The sequence below is a fragment of the Moschus berezovskii genome, chromosome 4, assembly GCF_049115385.1.
Source record: "Moschus berezovskii isolate FMDL1 chromosome 4, NW_MosBer_1.0, whole genome shotgun sequence".
Taxonomy (NCBI): Eukaryota; Metazoa; Chordata; class Mammalia; order Artiodactyla; family Moschidae; genus Moschus; species Moschus berezovskii.
Genome location: NC_142463.1, coordinates 112,089,771 through 112,111,382, shown reverse-complemented (window position 1 = coordinate 112,111,382; position 21,612 = coordinate 112,089,771). Strand labels below are relative to the sequence as shown.

General features: G+C 38.3%; 1 protein-coding gene across 3 annotated transcripts in view; it reads right to left on the bottom strand.

The window, feature by feature from the left end:
- LOC129541327 (CD48 antigen-like) overlaps positions 1 to 18,301 on the bottom strand; it is a 52,886-nt gene extending 34,585 nt beyond the window's left edge. Inside the window, exons 1-2 of one of the 3 annotated variants that reach the window (XM_055403165.2) lie at positions 18,057 to 18,301; positions 16,871 to 17,036 (exon numbers count right to left, since the gene is read on the bottom strand). In XM_055403165.2, coding sequence (XP_055259140.2) covers positions 16,871 to 16,937 — 67 coding nt within the window. In that variant the 5' untranslated portion in view covers positions 16,938 to 17,036; positions 18,057 to 18,301. Of the gene's footprint in view, positions 1 to 16,870; positions 17,037 to 18,056 lie in introns of those variants that run through there. The other 2 variants (XM_055403167.2, XM_088835910.1) reach the window with 2 other exon arrangements.
- Positions 18,302 to 21,612: the final 3,311 nt, after the last annotated feature.

The window sequence follows — 21,612 nt, the reverse complement described above, 5'->3', positions numbered from 1 at the left end:
TCACCTAAATGTAACCTTTATTTCTAGGAAGATTTATCCCCTAAGCTATTGCATCAATTTTAAACTTGTCAACCCTGATAAACAACATAGGAAAAAATCCTAAAAATTCTTGTAAATAAATCTTTCTCTCATAATCAGAGAAATGCAAATTAAAACCACAATGAAATACCATTTCACACCAGTCAGAATTGCTACTATCCAAAAGTCTACAAGCAATAAATTCTGGAGAGGGTGTGGAGAGAAGGGAACCCTCTTTCCACAAACTAGTACAACCACTATGGAGAACAGTGTGGAGATTCCTTAAAAAACTGGAAATAGAACTGCCATACGACCCAGCAATCCCACTCCTGGGCATACACACCGAGGAAACCAGAATTGAAAGAGACACATGTACTCCAATGTTCATTGCAGCACAGTTTATTATAGCCAGGACATGGAAGCAACCTAGATGGCCATCTGCAGACGAATGGAAAGCTTTGGTACATTTACACAATGGAGTACTACTCAGTATATTAACACATATATATGGAATATAGCAAGAGGATAATGATAGCCCAGTATACGAGACAACAGCAGAGACTTGGATGTGTGGAGCAGTCTTTCAGACTCTGTGGGAAAGGGCGAGGGTGGGATAATTTGGGAGAATGGATTGAAACATGTATATTATCATATGTGAAATGAATCCGATGTGGTTGGGGGTTCCCCACCTCAACACTCTGTGGATTTAAGAGGCCGTTCCTTCCGGAAGTGTATAAATTAGCCTGAGATAGAACCTGCACGCTGAATTTACTAATTAAGAAATGAGAAACCAGAACTGTAAAGGTGGCATAGAAATGCAAGAAACTATTCTTAAGTAATCTTTTAAAACTTTGAACAGAGTTACAGATTTTACCATTTATTATAAACTGGTATATATAATTTAACCAGAACCATAAGAAAATTAGTATTGTGTGAATTCTGAAGCACTTTCAACATGTTGTAGGAATAATGTGGGGGGAAAAAATCTTTCTATTAAAACAGTAGAAACTCTCAGTCCACACAATGTATGCTCAGTCACTCAATCGTGTCCAACTCTCTGTGGCCCCATGGACTGTATGTAACCTGCCAAGCTCCTCTGTCCATGGAATTTTTCAGGCAAGACTACTAGACCAAGTTGCCATTTCCTACTCTAGCGAATCTTCCCAACCCAGAGATTGAATCCTCACCTCTTGCATGCCCTGCGTTGGCAGGCAAATTCATTTTTAAAATTCATTTGTGTTTTTTTTCTTTATATATATATATTTATTGAAGCATAGTGGGCTTCTAACATTTCAGGTGCACAGTAAGATGATTCAGTTATACATATGCACATATATATTAGCTTTCCTGGTGGCTCAGTTAGTAAACAGTCTGCTTGCAATGCAGGAAATCTGAATTTGAACCCTGGGTTGGGAAGATCTCCTGGAGAAGGGGAATGGCAACCCACTCCAGTATTCTTGCCTGGAATCCCATGGAGGAGCATGGCAGACTACAGTTCATGGAGTCGCAAGGAATCAGACATGACTGAGTGACTTTCACTATACATACATATTATTTGTCAGATTACTTTCCATTACAGATTATTACAAGATATTGACTAGAGTTCCCTGAGCTATACAGTAAACCTTTGTTGTTTTTTGCATATCTAGTTTTTAAAATTAGAAATCTAGTATTCTATTCATACTAAGTCAAACAAGTGGAATCAAAATGTCATAAATTTTATAGTTAGTCAAAAATTCCTAAATTTTCTACAATATATATTATATATACTATTTATATACATGCATACAAAAGCTTTTCTACTATGCTTGATAAAGACTTGAGACAGAACATCAAAAAAAAAAAAGAAGAGATGGGAAAATTGGAAAACATAAACTAAATGAAATGGGGGCACTGAATATGAAATAGAAAAATTGAAACAAACTAGATAAAAGTAAAACATCATCATATAGTCCAGTTGTTTTAGAAATGGCTGCTCATTAGAAATACAGCTGGAGCTCTGAAGAAAAAAAGCAATACTTTGTAATTTTTGTATTTGTATTTGTATTTTTAAAAAACTTCAAAGATAATTCTGATATGCATCTGGATTTTAAAAAATGATTACAGGTTTTTCTATTAAATGGTAGTTTTGGTGATATAGAATTCTCTTATTTTTCTGTTGACTAATCATGATACAATGGTATTAAGTGAATGATAGTTACATTTTTAAATTTAAATCTCTGATGTGTTTTTTATTGCAGTAAAAATATACTTAATATAGAGAACAAGATGATAGAGGACATGTGGACATGGAGTTCATCTCTCTCCACAGATACATCAGGAATACACCTTCAGACATGGAAGTGCGTGCCGAACACCACCTGAGAGCAGATAGGAGTACCTGACCAGTGGAAAAATTATATAGAACCACAAAAAGCTTGGTAGGATGAAGGAACTAGGGGGTAAAGCAGGGGTGTTAGTAGGACTGGACCTGCCCTTGGCGGGTGGGGGAACTGAAGCAGGGATCCGATTCTCACATTGGCGCAATTATCTGAGTCAGAGGAGAAACATTTAAGACTGAGAGGAAAACAACTGATCTGTGCCAGCTTAAATAGAATGAGAATCAGATAGTCTTTGCTGCAGCCATACATATCCTGGATAGGGACGCAGGTGCCCTGGAAGGTGCAGTGGCTGGAAGCTGAAGTTTGGGGAATGTGGAGCAATTCCAGGGCGAGGGCTGCTGTTGAGTGCGGAGAGACAGATTGAGGAGTTGTGAGGGAAGAGATTGTGGTGGGAAATGCCTGTGGAGGAAAGCCGGGTAGCCGTGGAAGCAAGGTGATACTGCTGAGTCACACGTAATGGGTGGAGCCACCACCATAGCCTCTCTCACCCCACACACCAGTATAGGCAGCTGAACAATAGAGAGGCTGGACCATCAAATGCTTGATGCACTGAACTACAGAGAAAGACCCCACTCAAGGTGTTCCTTTAAAGACTGATGCACAGAACTACAGAGTAGGACCCCAGCCACGAGGGCCCTGCTCTATGTGTCTGACACTCCAAACAACAGAGAAGGACCCCAGGCAAGGGAGTCCTCTAAGTGCTTGAACAGGCAGAGCTACGGAGAAAGACTAGCCAAAGAGGTCTTCTGATCGCCAGCTACAGGAGGCTTGAAAACAGACTCCAATAGGGCCATAACTCCTGCGGTGGAGGCAGTCAGTGTCCCTGCACACTTGGCCCCACCAGAGTCCCTACAAGCCAAGCAGATGAGCCACCTTTTTGCTCAACTCTCAGTGGGGCAGAGCTGCCACAGGCAAAAAAGTTTTGTGTCTATGCGTGTAGGGACACTTTGGTTGTGTCCAACTCTTCGCGACCCTGTAGACTATGGCCTGCCAGGCTTCTCTGTTGGGGGGTTCCCCAGGCAAGAATACTGGAGCATATTGGCCAATACTGGTTGCCATACCCTTCTAGAGTACTATGTTTCTTGTTGCCCTAGCCACCAATTCCCCTGAATGCCTGGTGCTGCCAGAACCCCTGCAACCCAAGCAACTGCACTACCTCCACACCTGGCCCTCACTGGGGTAGGCTCAAGTCCTCCAGGACAGCCTCAGGACAAAACTCCAGTGGATGACCCATATGCAGAGGTGGAAATAAAACCACAATTGAAACCCAGGGGCAGTGTGGGTAAAGAAGAAGACCCCAAACCATCCCACCACCTGTATAAGCTGCAGATTAAATCCACACGATCATCTAGGCAGACTCTATGTCTATGGAATACATAAAAGGACATTGAGAGTTCCCACAAAAGAAAACACACTAGTTCTGATAGCTGTGGACGTTGGGGGCAAGAGCACACAGGCCGAAGACCAGATTAGAATCTGAGCTGTGCCCACAACAGGTTCAGAGGTCAACACAGTGTTGGAGGGCATCCTAGGGAGGTGAGGTGGACTGTGACTCCCGGTGAAGGAAAGGACTCTGACACCAGTGACTCAAGAAAAACATTTATTATTCTTATGTTTTGACTTGTTCTGTAGATTCTTTTGGATTTTTTTTTCCTTTTTTCCCCCTTTGTTGTAATTGTCGATTTTATTGGCACTATGAAATCTAATTAAGCTTTTGAACTTTTTTTTTCTCAGTAACATTTTTTATTGTTGTTATAAACCTCTGCCTCTACATTTTGATTTTGCAGTTCTGTGGAGTTTTTCTTTTCTTTTTTCTCTTTTTTGTACTTCTATTTTTAATTTTTAAAACTACTATTATTTTTTCTACATTTATTCATTTGTTTGCTTTTCCTACTGTTCTCTCCCCCCTTGCAGTTACACTTTAATGTATATAAATCTTCTTTGTCTACTTCCATTTAATTTGGCATATCTATTCTTTCCTTCTTTTACTCTCAATGTATTTGTTAGTTTTATTTTCATTGCTTTATTCCCCAATTGGCACTTTGCTTCAGTTTGTTTACCAGTTTGTGCTTTAGTTAGTTTTGTTCTTAAATGGTAGATACAATTTTTGGTTTCCTTTGTTCACCAGGTCAATCTATGATACATTATTTTTGTTGGACTGTTTTGATTTTGCTTATGGGTGTATATGTATATATGTATATTCAGTCACAGTTTTTATTGTTGTTATAAACCTCTGCCTCTATGTTGGACTTTTGAAGTTCTATGGAATTTTCCTTTTATTGTTTTCTCTTTTTTAAATTTTAATGTTTAATTTTTAAGCCTATTATTATTTTTTCTACATTTGTCCTTTGTTTGCCTTTCCTACTCTTCTAATTCCCTTGCAGTTAATCTCTAATGTATATAAATCTTCTTTATCTACCTCTATTTAACTCCATATCTATTATTTCTTTCCTTTCTTTCCTCTTTCCTTTGGTTTCCTCACAGAAACCAAGAGGAAGAAAGAATTCAACACTGAAGCCTGGGAAAAGGAGACCTCAAACACAATAAGTTTAAAAAAAAATAACCAAAAGGCAGAGAAATACTACACAAATGAAGAAATAAATTAGAAACACAGAAGCCCAAATAAATGAAGAGGAAATAGGCAAACTACCCAAAAAAGAATTCAGAATAATGATAGTAAAGATGATAAAAAATCTTGAAAACAAAATGGAGAAAATGCAAGAATCAAGCAACAAAGACTTAGAAGAATTAAAGAATAAGTGTACAGAAACAAACAACACAATTACTGAAATCAAAAATACTCTGGAAGGAATCAATAGGAGAATATCTGAAACAGAAGAATGAAGCAGTGAGCTGTAAGATGGAAATAAATTCTGAAGAGCAGAATAAACTAAAAAGAGTGAAAAGAACTGAGGATAGTCTCAGAGACGACTGGGACAATATCACATGCACCAATATTCAAATTATAGGGGTCCCAGAAGAAGAAGAGAAAAAGAAATGGCATGAGAAAATTTTTGAAGAGATTTATAGTTGAAAATTTCCCCAACATGGAAAAGGAAATAGTCAATCAAGTCCAAGAGGCACAAAAAAGTCCCATACAGGATAAACCCAAGGAGAAACATGCCAAGATATATACTAATCAAACTAACAAAGACTAAACACAAAGAAAGAATATTAAAAGCGGCAAGGGAAAATCAACAAGTAACATACAAGGGAAATCCCATATGCTTAACAGCTGATCTTTCAGCAGAAGTTTTTCAGGCCAGAAGGGAATGGCAGGATATATTTAAAGTACTGAAAGGGAAAAATCTACAACCAAGATTATTGTACCTGGAAAGGATCTCACTCAAATTTGATGGAGAAATAAAAAGTTTTCAGACAAGCAAAAGTTAAGAGAATTCAGTACCACCAAATCAACTTCACAACAAATGTTAAAGGGACTTATATAGTCAAGAAATACAACAGAAGAAAAAAAGATCTACAAAATCAACCCCAAACAATTAAGAAAATGACAATAGGAACATATATATGTTCCTATTGTCATTTTCCTAATTGTTATATGTATGTATATAATTACTTTAAATGTAACCAAAAGACAGACTGGCTGAATAGATGCAAAAACAAGACCCATATATATTCTGTCTACAAGAAACCCACTTCAGACCTCAAGACACATATAGACTGAAAGTGAGAGGATGGGGAAATATATTCCATGCAGATGGGAAGTAAAAGAAAGCTGGAGTAGCAATCCTCATATCAGACAAAAGAGACCGTAAGATAAAGAATATTACAAGAGATAAGGAAGAACAGTACATAATGATCAAGGAATCAATCCAAGAGGAAGACAAAACAACTGTACATATCTATGCAATCTATTCACCCAACATAGGAGAACCTCAATACATAAGACAAACACCAACAGACATAAAAGGAGAAACTGACAGTAATACAATAGTAGTAGGAGACTTTAACAAGCCACTCACACCAATGGGTAGATCATCAAAACAGAAAAATAATAAGGAAATACAAGTCTTAAACCATACATTAGATGAGATGGGTCTCATTGATATCTTCAGGACATTCCATACAAATGCAGAATATACCTTCTTCTCAAGTGCACATGGAACATTCTCCAGGATAGACCACATCTTGGGTCATAAATCAAACCTCAGTAAATTTAATAAAATTGAAATCATTTCAAACATCTTCTCCAACCACAATGCCATGAGACTAGATATCAATTAGAAGAAAAAACTGTAAGAAACACAAACATATGGAGTTAAAAATACATTTTAAAAATAACCAACAGGTTACTGAAGAAATCAAAAGGGAAATCAAAAAATTTCTAGAAAAAAATGACAATGAAAGCACAGCAACTCAAAACCTATTGGATGCAGCAAAAGCAGTTCTAACATGGAAGTTTATAGCAATATAATCCTACTTCAAGAAACAAGAAAAAACATCAAACAATCTAACTTTACACTTAAAACAACTGAAAAATAAAAGACCTCAAAATTTGTAGAAGTAAAGAAATCACGAAGATCAAAGTAGAAATAAATGAAATAAAAGAAACAATAGTAAAGATTAATAAAACTAAAAGCTTGTTCTTTGAGAAGATAAACAAAATAGATGAATCTTTAGCCAGACTCGTCAAGAAAAAAGAGAGAAGAATCAAATCAACAAAATTAGAAATGAAAAAGGAGAGGTTACAACAGACAATGAAGAAATGCAAAGGATTATGAGACTACTATGAACAACTATATGGCAATAAAATGGATAACCTGGAAGAAATGGACAGATTCTTAGAAAAGTTCAACCTGCCAAGACTGAAGAAGGAAAAAATAGAAATTATTAACAACTCAATTACAAGCACTAAAATTGAAGCTGTGATCAAAAATTTCCCAAACAAAAGCCCAGGACCAGATGGCTTCACAGGAGAATTCTATCAAACATTTAGAGAAGAGCTAATGCCTATCCTTCTAAGACTCTTTCAAAAAATTGCAGAGGAAGGAACCCTTCCAAACTCACTCTACAAGGCCACCATCACCCTGATACCAAAAGCAGACAAAGACAACACAGAAAAGAAAACTACAGGCCAATATTACTGATGAATATAGATGCAAAAATCCTCAACAAAATTTTAGCAAACAGAATTCAGCAACACATCAAAAAGTTCATACACCATGATCAAGTTGGGTTTATTCCAGGTGTGCAAGGATTCTTCAGTATATGGAAGTCAATCAGTGTGATACATCATATTAGCAAATTGAAAGATTAAAATCTATATGATAATCTCAATAGATGCAGAAAAAGCCTTTGACAAAATTTAGCACCCATTTATGATTAAAACTCTTCAAAAAATGGGCATAGAAGAAACCTACCTCAGTAAAGGCCATATATGATAAGACTACAGCAAACATTATTCTCAACGGTGAAAAACTGAAAGCATTCCCTCTAGGATCAGGAGCAAGACAAGGGTGTTCACTTTCACCACTATTATTCAATAGCGGAATAATATTATTCCACTTAATTATGTGATCAATATTATTCCACTTAATTATATTAATTATATAATTAGTAATAATATCTGGAAGTCCTAGCTATGGCAATCAGAGAAGAAAAAGAAATAAAAGGAATCCAGATCAGAAAAGAAAAAGTAAAGCTCTCATTGTTTGCAGATGACATAGAAAAACTCTAAAGATAGTATCAGAAAATTACTAGAGCTAATCACTGAACTTAGCCAAGTTGCAGGATACAAAATCAATACATATAAATCACTTGCATTTCTATATACTAAAAATGAAAAATCAGAAACAGAAAGTAAGGAATCAATCCCATTCACCATTGCAACAAAAATAATTAAATATCTAGGAGTAAACTTACCCAAGGAGACAAAAGAACTGTACACGGGAAATTATAGGACACTAACAAAAGAAATAAAATATGACATAAACATATGGAGAGATATTCCATGTTCCTGGGTAGGAAGAATCAATATTGTGAAAATGACTATACTACCAAATGCAATCTACAGATTCAATGTGATCTCTATCAAATTACCAGCGGCATTTTTCACAGAACTAGAACTAGAACAAAAAATTTCACAATTCATATGGAAACACAAATACACCAAATAGCCACAGCAGTCTTGAGAAAGAAGAATGGAGCTGGAGGAATCAACCTTCCTGACTTCAGATTATACTACAAAGCTACAGTTCAAGACAGTATGGTACTGGCACAAAAACAGAAATATAGACCAAAGGAACAAGATAGAAAGCCCAGAGATAAACCCATGCACCTTTTGGGTGCCTTATTTTTAACAAAGGAGGCAAGACTATACAATGGGGCAAAGACAGCCTCTTCAATAAATGGTGCTGGGAAAACTGGACAGGTACATGTAAAAGAATGAAATTAGAACACTTCCTAACACCATACACAAAGATAAACTCAAAATGGATTAAAGACCTAAATGTAAGGCCAAAAACTATAAAACTCTTAGGGGAAAACATAGGCAGAACAATTGACATAAATCAAAGCAAGATCCTCTATGACCCACCTCCTAGAATAATGGAAATAAAAACAAAAGTAAACAAGTGGGACCTGATTAAACTTAAAAGTTTTTCTCAGCAAAGGAAACTATAAGCAAGGTGAAAAGATAACCTTCAGAACGGGAGAAAATAATAGCAAATGAAACAGTTGACAAAGGATTAATTTCCAAAATATATAAGCTGCTCCTACAATTCAATGCCAGAAAAACAACTAACCCTATCAAAAAGTGGGGAAAAGACCTAAACAGACATTTCTCCAAAGAAGACATACAGATGGCTGACAAACACATGAAAAAATGTTCAACATCGCTCATTATTAGAGAAATGCAAATCAAAACTACAGTGAGACATCACCTCAAACTGGTCAGAATGACGGTTATCCAAAAATCTACAAACAATAAATGCTGGAGAGGCTGTGGAGAAAAGGGAATGCTCTTGCATTGTTGGTGGGAATGTAAATTGATACAGCCACTATGGAAGATGGTATGGAGATTCCTTTAAAAACTTGGAATAAAACCACCATATGACCCAGCAGTCCCACTCCTAGGCATATACCCTGAGGAAACCAAAATTGAAAAAGACACATGTATCCCATTATTCATTGCATCACTATTTACAACAGCTAGAACATGGAAGCAACCTAGGTGTCCACTGACAGATGAATGTATAAAGAAGTTGTGGTGCATATACACAAAAAATATTACTCAGCAATAAAAAAGAACAACATTGAGTCATTTCTAATGAGGTGGATGAACCTAGAACCTATTATACACAGTGAAGTAAGTCAGAAAGAGAAAAATAAATATATTCTAATGCATATATATGGAGTCTAGAAAAATGGCACTGAAGAATTTAGTTACAGGGCTTCAAAGGAGAAAGAAAGAGACATAGAGAATAGACTTATGGACATGGGGAGAGGGGAGGAGAGGGTGAGATGAATGGAAAGAGTAGTATGAAAACTTACATTACCATATGTAAAATAGATAGCCAAGGGGAATTTGCTGTATGGCTCCAGAAACTCAAACAGGGGCTCTGCATCAACCTAGAGGGGTGGGATGAGGAGGGAGATGGGAGGGAGGTTCAAAAGGGAGGGGGTATATGTTTACCTATGGCTGATTCATGTTGAAGTTTGACAGAAAACAACAAAATTCTGTCAAGCAATTATTCTTCAATTTAAATTTTTTTTAAATATACAGAACATAAAATTTACCATTTTAAACATTTGAATTGTATACATCAGTGTCTTAAGTATATTTACAATATTGTGTAACTATCACTATCATCCATTTCCAGAAGAAATTCCCAAATATATTTAAATCTTTGGTCCTTGTAGAATTTATTTTGATACAAGATATAGTTTTTCCAGGGGTCATGTATGCATGTGAGAGTTGGACTGTGAAGAAAGCTGATCGCTGAAGAATTGATGCTTTTGAACTGTGGTGCTGGAGAAGACTCTTGAGAGTCCCTTGGACTGCAAGGAGATCCAACCGGTCCGTTCTAAAGGGGATCAATCCTGGGTGTTCATTGGAAGGACTGATGCTAAAGCTGAAACTGCAATACTTTGGCCACCTCATGCGACGAGTTGACTCATTGGAAAAGACTCTGATGCTGGGAAGGATTGGGGGCGGGAGAAGAAGGGGACGACAGAGAATGAGATGGCTGTATGGCATCACCAACTCGATGGACATGAGTTTGAGTAAACTCCGGGAGTTGGTGATGGCCAGGGAGGCCTGGCATGCTGTGCTTCATGGGGTCGCAAAGAGTCGGACATGACTGAGCGACTAAACTGAACTGATGAGGTATGAATATAATGTTTTTTCCCTTATGGCTAGCCAATTGTCTCAAAATAATTTATTGTGTCTTCTCTGAACTTACCATGTCTATTCACGTGCTGACATTCTGCTGCTTTAACATTTGTAGTTTTACGATATGTTATAACATCTGGTAGACTTATTCCCTCAATTATGCTTATTTTTCAGAATGTTTCTGAGTGTTCTTGCCTCATAATTTCCCATAAAACAATCTGGATTTTAAAAGAAAAATCTTTGTTGGTAATTTTTTCACTAGGATCACATTTAATCTACAGATTAATTTCAGGATAACCAATTTCTTTACAATTTAATCTTCCTATTGGGTAATATGATACGTTTTTCTATTTGTTCAGGCTACCCTGGTGGCTCAGAGGGTAAAGAATCTGCCTGCCTGGGTTTGATCCCTGGCTCAGGAAGATCCCCTGGAAAAGGGAATGGCTACCTGCTCCAGTATTCTTGCCTGGAGAATTCCATGGACAGAGGAACCTGGCAAGCTACAGTCCATAGGGTCACAAAAAAGTGGGACATGACTGAGTGACTAACATTTTCACATTTTCTATTTGTTCAGTAATTATTCTGTGTGCTCCTATAGCATTTTATATTTTTGTCGTGTATTTTTGACACATTTCTTGTTATGTTTACACATTAGGCATTTTGTTTTCCTGATGTCATGTCTTTCTGGTTATTAGTATTGTGTAATATGTTCATTTATTTCTTTATTTAAGTTTGTATACAACTCTTTTCCTAAATTCTATTATTTGTAATAATTTTTCTATGGATTCTTTTGGATTTTTCAAGTAAAAAAGTAAATCATCTATATATTATGATAATAGAATGTTCTTCTTTGAAATTTTATATCTTATTTCTTTCTCTGGACTGTTGAAATAAATTTCTAGGCCCACGATTGAGCCACTCCTGTCTGGCGTGCCATGTCAGCAAACCCAAACTTCAATAGCTTTCATATTCTTATAAATGTTCTGCTTGACAGGAAAATGAAATATCCGGTCAGTCAATCCCTAAACACCAGATCAGCTGTGGGCTCTGCACTTATTTTCTTGTTCCTTGTTTATTTTCTATTTTTCTCTTCCTTATTCATTATTCTTTATCCTATAAAAGCTTTCTGCCACTCATCCTATTTTGCAGTTTTCTGGACCCTTGGAAATGGAGAATGGTCACTTCATGAAGTATCAAATAAAGTTGATCACCTAAGTTGCCTTTGTTAATCATATTTAACACAGATCTAACTGTATTAACTAGTATAATACTATTAAATTATACTGGTGAAGGTAGAATCATCTGTTCTGTAAACTTTGGTTATAATTAATCTGTGAAGCTACTGTGCCTGTTACTTTTTAAAGAGTAGGTCTTAGACAATTTAGCCTACTTTTAAGATAAGGTAATGTGTTTTTATGATTTATATGAAAAACATATGTATTTGGCTCTTTGTCTATTGCTCCTGGAATGTAGCTCCTAAAGTCTTTGCAGTTTCCTGCATAAGCATTCCAGGGGTAAGTTATGACCAGCGTAGACAGCATATTGAAAAGCAGAGACATTACTTTGCCAACAAAGGTCCATCTAGTCAAAGCTATGGTTTTTCCAGTAGTCATGTGTGGATCTGAGAGTTGGACTATAAAGAAAGCTGAGCGTCAAAGAATTGATGCTTTTGTACTGTGGTGTTGGAGAAGATTCTTGACAGTCCCTTGAACCGCAAGGAGATCCAACCAGTTCATCCTAAAGGAAATTCAGTCCTGAATATTCATTGGAAGGACTGATGCTGAAGCTGAAACTCCAATACTTTGGCCTCCTGACATGAAGAACTGATTCATTTGAAAAGACCTTGATGCTGGGAAAGATTAAAGGCAGGAGGAGATTGTTATTCCTAACAAACCCCTTTTATACCACAACTGAAATTTATGTTCGTTAGGTGACTTTGGAAAGCTCCTTGGGATGGGAGCTGGTTGTCAGGGGAACCAACTCTGTTAGCAAGTTGAAACTTTCAGTCCCACACTGTTATCCTGACAGGGGAGAAGGGCTAGCAACTGAGTTTAATCATCAGTGGCCAGTGATTCAGTCATTTCTGCCTGTGTAATGAAGTGCCCATAAAAACCCAAAAGGATGGGGCTAGGAGAGCTTCTGTGTTGGTGGACACAAGTAGGTGCTTGGAGGGTGGCACACCAGGAGAGGGCCTGCAAGCTCAGCACCTCTTCCCACATACTTGGCCTGATCCATCTTGCTCATCTGGCTGTTCAGAAGTTACATTTTTAAATAATAAACCAGTGATCTAGCAAGTAAACTGATCTCCTATTGTTCTGTGAACTGCTCTAGCAAATTAACCAAACCTGACAAGAAGATCATGGGAACCTCTAATTTATAGTCAGTCTGTCAGAAGCACAGCTAACCTGAACTTGTTACAAGTGTCTGGAGTTGGAAGAGAGTAAGGGATTGAAACTTTAATCTGTGGGATCTGACAAGCTGATCTGACAGGGAGATAGTGTTATAACTGAGTCAATTGTAGGAAGCCCAGGTGGTAACCGGTAAATGACAAAACTGCTTGGTCTGGGGAAAAGAACTCTTACATCTAGCATCAAAAATAGTGTGCTAGCAGAATGAGAATAGAGGAGAAACACAGGAGTGAGTTTCCATAGCAGGTAATTATCTGCTTAGATTTTTTTTTTCTTCTGGACTCAGTATTGGTAAATTATATTTTTCTAGAACCACTGCATCTCAGTTTTCAATATATTTGCATAAAGTTTAGCAGAATAGAGTTTTGTATAACTTTTTTTGTATACACGGTTATTTCCTGCTTTTAATTTCTTCTTTTGGGTACTTAGGTTTTCAAGGAAGTGTTTTGAAAGACTGGAGACACGAGATCGTGCTGGTGGTTGTGATTCATCGGTTTCATTTTCTCTCAGACAAAACACTGCAAAGCAATGTTTGGTGTTTTTGAAGAGGGAACTAAATCACAAAAGAGAAAGCAAATAGTCAGAGTTCAGGAAAAGATAGGAATGAGGGAATTTCCAGAGAAGGCAATGGCAAGCCACTCCAGTACTATTGCCTAGAAAATCCCATGGATGGAGGAGCCTGGTAGGCTGCAGTCCGTGGGGTCGCTAAGGGTCAGACACGACTCAGCGACTTCACTTTCACTTTTCACTTTCACACATTGGAGAAGGAAATGGCAACCCACTCCAGTGTTCTTGCCTGGAGAATCCCAGGGATGGGGGAGCCTAGTGGGCTTCCGTCTATGGGGTCACACAGAGTCGGACACGACTGAAGTGACGCAGCAGCAGCAGCAGCAGCAGCGATTTAATGCGGAGAAGACAATGGCACCCAACTCTAGTACTCTTGCCTGGAAAATCCCATGGACAGAGGAGCCTGGTGGGCTGCCATCTATGGGGTCGCACAGAGTCAGACACGACTGAAGCAGCTTAGCAGCAGCAGCAGCAGCAATTTAATGAAGAGACTTTGCAAAAGCTCCACACAGCTGTAAAGCTTAGATCTGTTTATTTGTGTGGTTGCAAGCTGCCTGACTCTTGGTTTATTTATTTATTTATTTATTTGGCCTTTTGTTTGTTCTCTCTCTCTTATATTTAAAGAAATTTATTAAGTTATTTCTCTCAGACTACAGAAAATATTCTTTACATGATCAGGGAGATAAAGTTACAATTTACAAGAAAACTGAGAAAAATGACTAGAGAAAAGTTGGTGCCACTATCCCTAGATTCCAATTCCTGATTTCCAGTTCTTTTTCTAGTGCAGCTTCTGGAATCCATTAGAACATACAGAAAAGGACCAAGTCCAACATTGAGTAAAAGGCTGGTAAGAACAATGTAAATAAGGTCATTTCCATATCTCATGTATACCAAAACATCCTGTGTGCCCTGCCTTAAGGACACATGAAAAAATACACCCATGAAACTTTCTTTTGCAAATTTTCAAGGAACTGAAATTAAATATGATGATATGATGTCATATCCTTTAAATGTCTTGAAATTATAATTTTTAATGAAGGACAAGAACTCACTAATTCAATCAACATCAATTCTTAAAAGTATGAAATGGGTACTGCCTGAATCAGCTTTAATCCAGGATGCATTTACAGGAAAGAGTTCTTATTTTGTCACTGTTTAAGGAATGTAAAGGACACTGTGGCTAGAGCCCCTGGGACCCACCCAGCTCCCTGCCCTCCCCTCTCAAGTGGGACTTACATACACACAGCCTTGTTACCGTTGGTCTCAGTCTACTTATAATTCGCCTGATGCCTATTTGGGCAAGGCAAAAACAGCTGCACTTTCCAGCCCTCAGTGGTTGTTTGGCAACTAAAAGTGCTCAGACAAAGAGTAGATGGGCAAATGGCTTCCTGTGCAACCCTTGCTATCCCACCTACACAGCTGAGAACATTGAGAGGTGCTGTAATGGCAGAACAGTGGAAGAGCTCTGGAAACACAGAGGGGCCAGCCTAGATGTAACTACATCTCAAATAATAATAATAATAATCAGGGCAACCTAAACTGCTCACTCACTTTCATGCATTGGAGAAGGAAATGGCAACCCACTCCAGTGTTCTTGCCTGGAGAATCCCCTGGACGGGGGAGCCTGGTGGGCTACTGTCTATGGTGTTGCACAGAGTCGGACACGACTGAAGCCACTTAGAAGCAGCAGCAGTAACAAACTGCTCACTGGTCACACAAACCCCATGACCTTAATGAGGTAATTTTAGCATTTGCTGACTAGAAAAAGGAAAAAGAATTCAGATGGTGGAAGGCATTAATGAAGCAGCTGTTCCCTTGCTGGAAAATGTAAATGGGATCATTTTCCTAGAGGTTGGGGAGGGAAGAAAGGGTCAGAAATAGGGAGAGGAGAGTAATTTCTTTTAAAAAGCAGAGGTTCTCCTATCCCTGAATTAAGAGGTCAGAGTTCTCTGTGGTGAATGGGAGTTGGGGAGGGTTAGGATAGTGAGAGCCATGCAGCCTCTCTGCAGTCTGAGACAAAACATGGTCCTGGAGGTGGAGGTGGGTGAGGAGTTTAGGAAAGTGTGCAGTCTCTTCGTTACCACAATCCCCTTGATTCCAAAAGGAAAATCTTTTCTCTTTTTAAACAGTTGGATTATGATAAAACCATCAATTATGAAACAGTGAAACAATACATTTTCTTTTAAATGTCTCTTTGCAAATCTTTCATCAAGATAGAAAAGTGTGATGTACATGAGTATTCTGTGTCCTTAGATCAGACAGTGGTCAGAATGTGCTCCGTTTCATTTAATTTCCCAAATGACACATGAAGTTAGGTGTTATTCAATCCATTTCACAAGTAAGGAAGTTGACGCTCAGACAGGTAAAGCCCACTTGTCCCAGGGTATATACATTGGCTGAAGATTTTATGGCCAATATGGGGCAGGACCAGAATTTGTGACCCAATGGGTCTGACTGCAGAGTTCAGCCTTACTTTGCACCATAAAAAGGTTGGGGTACAAAGTCAGGGGTCCAACTCACAACCCACACACAAGACAGCATCTGCAGCCTTATCCCAGCCTCCGCAGTGTTGCAAACAACTGTAACCACACATAATGGTCATCATATGAGAGGTCAGGATCCCACTTACCCCACCTCCCCCCGACCCCACTACCCCCCCACCTCTGCAGATGTCCCCACAGCTCATTTATCCCTGAATATGGGACAATGGGAGCTTGTCTCAGTCCCTCACTCACCCCACATGTCTCCCTCAGGCTGTAAGGAGAAGAAGGAAGAAGTCTGGGGGGTGGGGGGTGGTAGGGGCTGGAGAGAAGGGACTGAGTTTGTGGAGATAGTTTTGCCAAACCAGAATCTGAAAAATGAGACACTGCTCTAATCATTTCAGCAGCAGCAGCCCCACAAAGCAGGACTAATAACTGCCTTTTGAAGTAAGGGTTTGATGGTGATTTTCCCATCCTGAGGAACTTGCAGACATTCTAGAAAGGCCCTCATCACTCTTTCCTCCCCTTCAACCCTCAAAGAAGCTTGAGAAACAGGATGTTGATACCAGGCAAACCCCAGCTGCCCACCAGTCTTCCTCACACCTGATTCAGCCTCTCACCACCCTGTCCCAGGAGCAGCCCAAAACCTGTCCTGTTACTCACCAAAAATGAGGCTGATTGGGAGAATCAGTGTCTGGGTGGGGAGCCAGCTGCTGCATAAGGAGTCCATGACTGCCTGGTGACTGTGTTAGACCTCTGGCTCCTCCTCTGCTTGCTCCCCGCCCCTCTCCTCTCTGATCCTCTCGGCACTAGAGTCTCTCCTTGCCTGCTGAGTCAAAGCAGAAAGTAAAATTTAGAGGGTTTTTTTTCCTGATAAAAATTATCCCTGTTGATTATTTAAAATTTGGAAAATATAGAAAATTGTACAGAAGAATAAAGAATCACTTGTTATCACACCTCATCAATCTAACCATCATAAACATTCTATTTTTCCAGGTTATCATGATATTATTGACATGTAGTACATGTAAGTTTAAAAGTACACAACATGATCATGAGATACATGTATGATTGCAAAATAATTACCACAATAAGGATAGTTAACATCTCTCACCCCTCACGTAATGACCGTGTGTGTGTGATGATAACATTTAAGATTGATTTATTCTTTTGACAAGTTTCAAGTATATAATGCAGTATTGTTAATTACAGTCACCTTGCCATGCAATAGATCCCCAGAGTTTATTCATCCTAATTATCTAAAGTTTGTACTTTTTGACCAACATCTCCCCATCTGCCAGCCCAGACAATGACCATTCTACTCTCTATTTCTATGAGTTCAGCTTTTTCAGATCCTACATATAAGTGAGATCATACAGTACTTGCCTTTCTCTGTCTGATTTATTTCCCCTATCTTACGGCCCTCAAGGTCTGCCAAGTTCTCACAAAGGCAAAACTTCCTTCTTTTTACGGCAGAATATTTTCTTTATCTGTTCATCCACCAATGGGCATTTAGGTGTTTCCATGTCTTGACTGAAATGAACATGGAGTTGGAGGAAGGGGCAAATATGTCTTTGAGATCCTGATTTCATTTCCTTCAGATATATACCCAGAAGTGGAATTGCTGGATCATAAAGCAGTTCTATTTTAAATTTTTTGAGGAAGTTCTATACTATTTTATTTACATAAAGGCTGTACCAATTTACATCCCCACTGACAGTGACTAGAACTTCCCTGGTGGCTCAGTGGTAAAAAAAAATCCACCTGCAATGCAGAAAACTCAGATTTGATCCTTGGGTCAGAAAGACCCCCTAGAGAAGGAAATGGCAGCCCACTCCAGTATTCTTACCTGCTGCTGCTACTAAGTCACTTCAGTCGTGTCCGACTCTGCGACCCCATAGACGGCAGCCCACCAGCCTCCCCCGTCCCTGGGATTCTCCAAGCAAGAACACTGGAGTGGGTTGCCATTTCCTTCTCCAATGCGTGAAAGTGAAAAGTGAAAGTGAAGTCGTTCAGTCGTGTCCGACCCTTAGCGCCCCCACGGACTGCAGCCTACCAGGCTCCTCCATCAATGGGATTTTCTAGGCAAGAGTACTGGAGTGGCTTGCCATTGCCTTCTCCGATTCTTGCCTGAGGAATCCCATAGACAGAGGAGCCTGGCAGTATATATATGTGGTTGCAAATGAGTCAGACACAATTTAGCAACTAAACAACAACAACAGTAGACAAGGATTTCCTTTTCTCCATAGCCTCACCAATACTTACTGTCTTTTGTCTTTTTTGACAATAGCCATTCTAACAGATGTGAAATGGTTTCTTGTAATTTTGATTGCATTACCCTGATGATTAGGGATGCTGAATGTCTTTCATGTACCTGTTGGCCATTTGTATGTCTTCTTTATAAAGTGTCTATTCAGTTCCTCTGTCCATTTTTTTAATTGATCATAAGCCCTCTTCTATAGTCCCCCCGGGTGTGTTTGTGCATTTTAAAACATAATGAGAAAAAAAGATTAACTTTTTAGATAAAGTAGTAGTCTCCAAAGTGTGTTACCTGAGATGATCCACTGAAATAGAAGAATAAAACAGAAGAATTTTCTATCAATATTTTTATTTACAATAAGAAAGAAGAACCCACCCATAGCACATAACAGAATTACCCTGACACCCTGACTTGGTCTGTTTGTCAGTCACAGGTGAGTGAATTATCTCAAGAGAAATTCCAAGGTCGAGAGTGGCACTCTCATTTGCTGGGTCAGTTTCAGATGATTGCTCTTGAGGAGGCATGAGCATCACTGAATTAACCAGAATAGAGTAGTTAACGGAGAAGGCAATGGCACCCCACTCTAGTACTCTTGACTGGAAAATCCCAGGGACGGGGGAGCCTGGTGGGCTGCAGTCCATGGGGTCGCAAAGAGTCAGACACGACTGAAGTGACTTAGCAGGAGCAGCAGACTGGTTAAGGTAAGAAGCTCTCCTGACATGTGTGAACTAGAGAAAACACATGTAAGGGAAAGAAGAAGAAGACAGCTGACCCCCTCCTACACCTGATTAACCTGTCAGCACATTATGAAGCAAACTTGGTGACTGAATTAAGCTGGACAAGAAACTCACCAAAAATTTAAATACAAATAACCTGTTTGGAAATTTACAAGTATAAATCTAGAAAGGAAACTTGGAGGAGGAAATTTACGTCTTAGCATCAAATTAGAAATAGTGTATATATTGGTAAAATATAGACATTTGGAGATGGAGGGAAAATATTGGGGAAAAAATTCAAAGTTGTTTAGGTCATGATGAGACAGATGTTTTTTGTAGTGTTGCTTTAAAATAGAATAATAATGTAAATAGTCTAAATGTCCTTGCTTTAATTTTTGAAGTAAAAAATTCATACCCACAAAAATTCAAGAATACCCTATGAAATATGGATATGTCTCCACTACCATTAATAATAAACCTTACTATAAATGCATATTGAGTCTTGAAGTATAAGCTAAGGTTGTATGAACCATCATGAACTGCAACTATTAAAATACTGTTTATTTCATGGATATGGATATCTCATGTTTTTGGAGATTTTAAAATATATTTTAACTTCTAGTGTATGATTTTAAAAATGCAATTCACAATTAATAAGTATACATATGGTGGGATTGCCTGCTTAAAATCTTTTGTCTTTCACAACCCTGCCATAAAAAGTTTGTAGACTACTCATATAGACTCTCTTTCTTTACCTTCCCTACCTTTTAATGGTTTTGATGATAACCACCCTATTTTCAATTTTGTTAATAGTTTTCTATAAATAAATAAAAATGAGTTTGAACCTATTTTTCCTCTTATCATCAATGCTATGCTTAGAATGTTATTTCCTTTCCCGTGTTCAATGAGAACTGAGTATATTTCCTCTCTTTCTCTCAACTCTCAGTTTTGGTTGATATAATTTGAGGTTTTAGATACAGTTTATATGGGTTTCCCACATGGCACTAGCAGTAAACAACCCGCCTGCCAATGCAGAAGACATAAGAGATGTGGGTTTGATCCCTGGGTTGGAAAGATTCCCTGGAGGAGGGTATGGAAACCTACTCCAGTATTCTTGCCTGGAGAAACCCATGGACAGAGGAGCCTGGCAGGCTACAGTCCATAGGGTTTCAAAGAGTCGGACATGACTAAAAAGACTTAGTAAGTATAGCACACATACAGTTTATATAGTTATTGAATCTTGTTTACTTTATGTCTTCTTTTTTCCAAAAATTTAAAAATATTTACATTGCAAGTTTTCTTCTCTAGAAGTTTGAGAGTAATGTGCTAAAGTGGGGCCAAGATCAAGTTGTTTTAAGAAAAAAAAGGGAGTTCAATGTCAGGATTTTCATGTACTAAGACTGTAATTCAATCTAGAAAATCTCAGGAAAGTGGGAGCCAGAGGCATTTCTACTGCTTACATTATTCCCTCTATTTTAAAGCAGTGTTACAGCAAACTTCTGCCTGTCAGAAATACATTCGGCTGCTAGTGAGAGAGATCTAGCCATGATGACCTAAATAAATTGCAATCTTGTTTTTCTCTTGTTTTCAGATAAACCCTGTAAGAATCAACACAGAGCAGCCATGATAATTCTATGAAGCACCAAGTTCCCAGACTCCTTATATTTTTCTGTTCCTTGATGTGTGGTTTCCATTCTTGAGGTCACAGGATGGCTGTTGGAGCCCTAACCGTCATATACAAGTTCTGGACATTGCAAAAAAGAGAAGAAGGGAAGGGTAAGAGACTTTTTCTCAAGTCCCACCCAATGACTTCTGCTTGTATCTCATTGCCTTGCCCTGTATTATTAAGGGGTCTGAGAAATGTTAAGTTTTAGCTAAACACATCACTACCACCAAATATATAGTTAGAAACAAAAAGGATAGAGAGTAGGTAGGCACCTAGCAGTTTCAGCCATAACACCCTTAAACATGCTTCTTTGAGCATTTATATGGCTTTGCTCCCTAGAAGTAGAACTTCAAAATCAAAATGCAATGTGCATTTACAATACTGATATGTTGCCAAATTGCTTCCCCAAAACGCTGTGCATGTTTACATTCCCACAAGCAGTGTATGAGAGTTCCCATTTTTCCACACCCTTGCAATATTGGTCATTATTAGCTTGATTGTCAATTTGATATATGAAAATTGGTATATTTTTCACTTTTTATTTCCCTAATAACTGGTGAATTTGAGCATCTTTTTACAAGTTAACTTATTGACTTTTTCAAATTGGGGTTTGTCTAAGCAAAATACTCTTCCAACTAAGTCACCCTTCACCCCCTCATCCAAGCTACCCAAATCAATACTAGGTTTGTAAAGAGTATTCAGAGCTAGAGATGTGTAGAAAGTTTATTGAGCCAATAAAGATAAATTCTATGACATAGCATCT